At 35.6% G+C, this 6,601-nt stretch overlaps 1 protein-coding gene across 1 annotated transcript; it reads right to left on the bottom strand.

The window, feature by feature from the left end:
• Positions 1-1,674: 1,674 nt before the first annotated feature.
• On the bottom strand, positions 1,675-5,592 carry LOC148836273 (chymotrypsin-like elastase family member 1). The gene is made up of 8 exons (XM_088913870.1): positions 5,550-5,592; positions 5,164-5,246; positions 4,948-5,048; positions 4,457-4,576; positions 3,900-4,036; positions 2,578-2,723; positions 2,082-2,231; positions 1,675-1,813 (listed from the first exon to the last, which is right to left on the bottom strand). The coding sequence occupies exons 1-8, from the start codon at positions 5,590-5,592 to the stop codon at positions 1,796-1,798; spliced, it is 798 nt and encodes a 265-aa protein (XP_088769996.1). The 3' UTR covers positions 1,675-1,795.
• Between the last annotated feature and the right edge of the window lie 1,009 nt (positions 5,593-6,601).

The following is a 6,601-nucleotide window of genomic DNA, read 5'->3' as shown; positions in this document are numbered from 1 at the left end:
ACAGAAAGCAAGGTGAGGACTGTCTGGAAAAAAGGTAGAAAGTCCAGTGGGAGAGAAGCAGAGAAGCGCAACCGGAGGCGCCTCAGCGAGACAGACAGCAGCTTCAGCTGAAAAAAAAAGTTAAAAAAAAAGTTAAGGGGATAAAGACTTCGGAAGGCTGACAATAGCTTACCGGAGTGAAGGCGAGTCTCCTCTGGTTCAATGCAGAAAGAATAGAAAAATGGCTTTTAAAATAGATTAAGTGAATACATTTGTTCTAGTAGCTCAATGTCGCAGCAATAATGTGGATAAAGCTGCCTTAAACAGTCAGCCTAATGAACTGATTGAGAGGACGATATCTACTTTTAAGGCAGCCAGTGTAATTGAGACACCTCCTGATTTTGTTCGCACAGGGTCGCAGAAAGGCAGATAACTTATTATGCGAATGTTCAGGTTGCTCCTGGCAACTGAGGGATGCATGCTGCTCCCAGCCCAGGTGTAACAATATCAATCCATTCCAGGAATGTTTGTTTTACAATTACCTCCAAGTCAAGAGTCAAACTGGTGTTAAAAAGGCAGAGGTCTATCTTTTTTTTTTAAATCGGCACAAACCTTAAAGATTTGTTTGTTACGCGGTATGTTGAATGCTTTCCTTTTTAATATTCACCCAGTCATGTTATGATTTATATTGTTGTTGTGTTGTGTTAAACATTTTATGTAACTGAAAAAAATCGTTCTTGTTGTTAGCTTATAATAGAAAATACTAACTTTACAGTAAAAAAAAGTAAAGAAAACAGGGTTTTCATGCTTACATACTAAACAAGATTAAGATTAATAATGATGCTTGTTGCAATTTTCAATGTTCAATAATGAATTGTGGTGGTACTTATAAGGAGCTTTTTATTAGGGAAATGTTTTTATTAGTATCAGTTATTATTATTTCTCTCAGCTGGGTTTACATTTCTTTGACCTTGAAAAATATTAGCTAAATTCTGTTAGGCATCGATATAACCCTTGTCAGGACAATCGGCTTTCTGGAGCAGAACCTGAAGAAAATTCTCTGAATAATGGTGAAAAATTTTTGCATGAATAATGGTGACTTTAAGTGCTCAGCTTAGTTTTGGATCTGTTTAGGTGACTACATGAGCTAGTTACAATAACAAATAAATTCTGAATATGAATGCTAGTGATATTAAATCTGTTATGGATATTTGAGTTAATTTCTGTTTTGACTGAATATGTCTGTGTATTAGTTTAAAAAAAATAGACTTTTTCTAATTGTATTCATGACTACAGTCTACGTAAATAAAACATGCTCAAATATAAAACATTCTACTTGTCCTGCAGAAGGAACCTCTCAAATAGAAGACTGTCAGAGATTAGAAGGGGTGAAAGTTGAAGTGCAGAAATGACCCACACCAATCAACATTTTTTTGTTATCAATTCATAACACTTGTTTTTTATGGGTGTGCCCTTAACTTTGAGAAAAAGTGACAGAGAATGTGAATGTGAAAGGGGACAGTGATTCTTCTTATAAACATATATTTGAGTAAAGTAATTATTAGTATTGACATCATTCTGATCCACTATTTTCCTGTTGTGAATATTTCTACATATATTTTCTTCATCATTAAGATTTTTGATGCAGTGAGGTGTAAAGAAGATCATGAAAACAGGTTTGCTTATAATGTTTTATTGTTTGCATATCTACCAATTACATGCTTTAGAGATTTCCTTTCCTCAGTGGCAGTGTTCACCTTATTAAAGAAAGAGTCAGAATGCTCCATGTGGTCCACACACAGCAGCCCAAAGTCATTTAATTATATGTGATGGTCTAGAAGAAAAGAAATATATCAAAAGGGTGTTTTAACAATAATGCAAGAATTGAGACATTTATGAATTTAAAAGAATAAATTATTCAAATCTAACATTTAAAGTGTTTCAAAAGTTTGATCTGTTTTGATCCAATTCATCTAAACTTTTAATTGTACAGATTGGTCAATACAACAAAATCTCAATATTGTAATGTAATGTAAAAAAAACTAGTATCAACAGAACACATTGTTCTGTAAAACACAAAACTACCCAGTTTGCTTACTCACATTGCTGATCCAAGTAGTGTAAGCTGAGATGCGAGTGAAGACACTGGGCTTCTGGTAAACATTGCAGCCCAGTGAAGACATAAAAGACATAATTCCATGAACCTCATATCTTCCATTTGTGTAGCAGTTCAGGGCTCCCCCACCATCACCCTGAAAGATCATTGTGGGATTGTAAAATTAGATTTATGGGCCCAACCATCAGAGATGAGGCAGTGCAACCTCTATGCACACACTGCACTGGGTAGATCAATGCAGTCATATGAAGAACAGAGAAATCCTGCTTTCATGAACAATGTACTTGTTTTCAGACTGAACACAGCAGTGAGGTAAATTATTTCACTAGAAATAGAAGCAAATAGTCTAATACAAGCCTTTAATGCTTGTTTTCTTACATTTCTGCAACTCATTAAAATCCACATTTTCAAGTTTGTTTCAACAGTATCTTGCACTGTTGGACTGTTGATCAAAGTAATAGTTCTGTAGAGGGAATACTTACATAACAGGCTGCTCTGTAGCCATCACCACCGGCGCAGATCATGGTGGACTTTACTGTAGATCCCCACCAGGAGCTGCTGGAGCAGGTGGCGTAGTCCACAGTGGGGAGGTAGCCCTGCTGGAGGGTAGCTGACAGCTGTCCATAAGCTGCAGACAAAATTCATGTAACTTGCCAAAATTCATGTAACCACTCTGTCACCCTGCCACAATTCAACAAACCCCTTGAGTAATATTTTCTATTTTGATAAACATAGATGATGATATGCGGAAGCATATCCGATTATATTTATTAAATAAATTATACTCTTGAAATTTCCCTTCAACATGAACTCTCAGGAAATATTTTCTATTGTTAAAGAAGACATAGATGTGAAAACTATGAAACCTTACTTAACTGTATTTTTCAGATACATATAAAAAACACAACCAAGAAGAGAGAGAATTTTATATTGACTACTTATTTTTTAAGTCTAGAAAAAATGGATTATCAACGATTTTATATCATCCTCCGTCCCCTTAATTTAAAATCCTAAGTGAACACTTAGCTTTATAACTTCAGTCCCTGTATTTCACAGCAGTTTTTCAGAAGTGCTAAAACCTGAATGTATTATTACCATGTGGCTTCAATATGCTGATCTTCCCTTTTGTTTACAAAATTGCAGATTACGACAGAAGTCAATTAACCAGCTAGTATGTCTAGCTACAGTCAGAGGAAACCCATATGAAATATGGAGAGAACATACAAACTCCACACAGACAGCACCCCAGGAACTGAACCCAGAGTCCCAGGATGGTAAGGCAACAAAGCTAACCACTCTGTCACCCTGCCACAATTCAACAAAACCCTTGAGTAATATTTTCTATTTTGAAAAACATAGATGATGGTATGTGGAAGCATATCAGATTATATTTATTAAAGAAATTAAGAAATACAATACAGTAAATAAATAATTTGCTGTATGCTGAAAAATTATTTTGCAGGTTTATGGCTGCAGTTTCTGTACTACAGAGCAGTCAGGACCTGCAGACATTCTCCCTGTGGAAAACCTAAACCTACCCATTAATTCAACCGGTAAAACAGTATTTATTTTACCCACTATACTATAGATGTACAGTATCCCCAATAGTTTCATAATCTATTCTCTTTTTATTTAATGCCTTTGATTAATAGATTCTTCACCCTGTATTTATTATCTATAATGTTTCCATTTTTAAGTCCTAAATGCAGTATGTTGTTATCAGCATGCTTCAATGCACTTATGTTCCCTTTTGCTTCCAAAATAGAACATTATGACAGATTAAGTTTTCCTGTTACAAACTTACTGCTGGTACGTCCCCAGCCAGTGATGTAGCAAAAGTTGTTATGGGGAAGGATAGCGCCACTACTGGGCAGTGTTGCCACAGAGACGTAGGAGTTCAGAACAGCATTCTGGGTCAGTTTCAGCAAGGCAATGTTATATCTGCACACAACACAGAGAGCACAGGAAGAGACCAATTCATGATACTGTATTGGAACTCCGTACAGACCATCATACATACAGCTGTTTCATTCAAATTTTCAAGTAGAGTGTAATAGCACTATTTTTCTTTTTTTGTGGATACACATTCTTATCATTCTCAATCTTAATAAATCACTCTCTCAACAATAATACCAAGCAATTACCAGCATATTCTTTTAGCAGATTGAAAAGTTGGGGGTATACAGGTGGGATCAGATGCAGCACACTGGAAGTGACACAGAGGGACTAAGGCAACAGGTAGCCGTTTTGTCTTGCAGAATCCCCTATCCTGTGTCCAAGTCCTGTAACTCACAGCTCTTTGTCAGCTTTCTACCAGTTATTTATAATTTAATTGAAAGGGTTACAGTTTAGGATACATACCCTGCAGCAAGGTTGTTAGTCCAGCTGGGATGAATGACCTTTCTTTCCACAGGAATGATTTGCTCCTGTCCTTCAATCCCATAAATATTGTGATCCCCCAGGAAAGCAACCAAAGCTTCACTGTCCAATGAAAAGGTATTAATTTTGACAAAGTGTCTTTACTTAGAACACACTCAGCTACTGTACATGTTAATTCCACCAAAGAATAAGACAGAGCCTTTATATATCCTGAAGAGATATAGGAGCTTAACAGCAACATTAACCACTTCCTTAACACTTCTTTGTGAAACCAAATAATTAACAATGTTTTATGCTTGGAACTCAGATTTAATTATTAAAATATCCACTTTCCATCTTTTTGGAAAGACTTACATAAATATAATGAAATGAGATGATATCCTGATGCCTTTTCAATGAACAATGTTTTTAATGATATTGATATTGACTATTGATCTTTTGAAATTAATTGATGTTCTAAATTGTTTTCCTACCTTCCAGCGCAAGAGGCAGCTGTCAGAACCCAGCGACTATGGATCAGGACTCCACCACAGTTGTGGGAATAGCAGTCACTTGAGCTAACACGAATGGACACCTGAGTAGGAGGAATAAAAACACTGAGTCAGAGAGTCATTGAGAGACAATGGTATGAACTTGTCTTAAGTAAATATTCCTGCTGTACTGTTTCTTTCTAAACGCTGCTCTCTTACCTGCCAAGGCCAGGAGTTGGGTGTGGCCATCACCCCTCCCACAACACGCAGCACAGTTTTATTCTGAGCATCACTTGCCTGCCCTGCAAACAATTGTGAACATACGGTAAGTGGTCATTGATTATCATCCCTTTTACAATGTTCTTCTGATATACAAACTTGCATTAATAATACCTGGAAGCAAATAGAATATATATAGAATATAGAATAATAGGATTTAAAAAAAATTGGGATAAGGATGTAAATCACTATGAAAGAAATTAGATTTGTTTAAACTGGAATGAAATGACAAACTGGAATGAAAAAGACAAGTTGTTGTCTCCACTTGCAGCGAAAGAAATACAATACTAATGATATAAACTGCAGTCATGTTAAATTCCACTTACCAGGCAGAATAAGAAATGCAATTAATACAACATAGGGAAGCATGATGGCAGTTGTCGTTCTTCTCTTGGGTAGTTTTCAACGGATTTTAAAACTAATATTTATACCCCCAAACACTTCAAATCCCACCCATGTCTTCACCTCATTTACAGGAAAAGGAGAGGCTCTTCCCATAAAGACACACTGAACAGGTTATATTAATCCTGCCCCTACACGTTTATTTGTGTATTTCTTTTTTCTTTTTTGTGATAATAGTATGATAAATTACTACAGTATATTCATAATGGACCAATCAATTATACTTAAAATATTTAGATATACATTCAACACACAGAACAATGAGGAATGCAAAGTTTAAAAATGAAAGTAACGGTTAAGAATTTTGAAAAAACAAGAGCTCTGGATTGTGATTGTTTGGCAATTTACTTTGATATTTATTCACTTTGGTTATTGTTTAACGAACTGGTCATATGAACAATGTACAGTCATCGGGATGACGTACAGACATATCTAACTCCCAAAAAGTTAACTATATTGACTAATGCAGAAATCCTATGTGCAAAGTTTTACAAAAGGATATGTTTTTAGCCTTCAAAATGTGTAGTGAGTTAGCAATTCTTGTAGTATGTACAGTACTGTACCTTGCATATAATTTTCATATTATTGTAATAAGAATATCATATTTTAATTATATTTTCTCTAGAATGATGCCTAAAAAGTGGGGAATTCATTTACTGAACAGGATAAATATACAACTGGTATCATGATTGTTAATGAAACTTGTCAAGCAATCAGTCATCTGCTGCAGTGGATGCCAAGGCAATTTTAGAAGATATCAGTCAGACCATCATCTAGGTGAATGCAGGAGCCCAATTTTGCTCCTGTTTGAGATGAATAAATTGCACATTAAGAAATACCCTTCTTACCAATTCAGTAGTTTTCCCATATCCCCAATTAATGCAAAGTAAAGATGCAATGTGGATTAACTAATAAAATTGCCTGCCTGAGGAAACATCAGGATGAGACTGACAGAACCACTAAACAAAAGAGTGGG

The sequence above is a fragment of the Atractosteus spatula genome, chromosome 4 (genome assembly GCF_055471065.1).
Source record: "Atractosteus spatula isolate fAtrSpa1 chromosome 4, fAtrSpa1.hap1, whole genome shotgun sequence".
In the NCBI taxonomy this organism is placed as follows: Eukaryota; Metazoa; Chordata; class Actinopteri; order Semionotiformes; family Lepisosteidae; genus Atractosteus; species Atractosteus spatula.
This window is presented reverse-complemented; position numbering and strand designations above follow the sequence as displayed.

Coding starts and splice junctions, on each gene's coding strand:
- LOC148836273 (XM_088913870.1), bottom strand. CDS start 5,592: ATGCTTCCCTATGTTGTATTAATTGCATTTCTTATTCTGCCTG. Junction 5,247..5,549: donor TGCATTTCTTATTCTGCCTG/GTAAGTGGAATT, acceptor AATTGTTTGCAG/GGCAGGCAAGTGATGCTCAG. Junction 4,037..4,456: donor ACTAACAACCTTGCTGCAGG/GTATGTATCCTA, acceptor TGTTGTGTGCAG/ATATAACATTGCCTTGCTGA.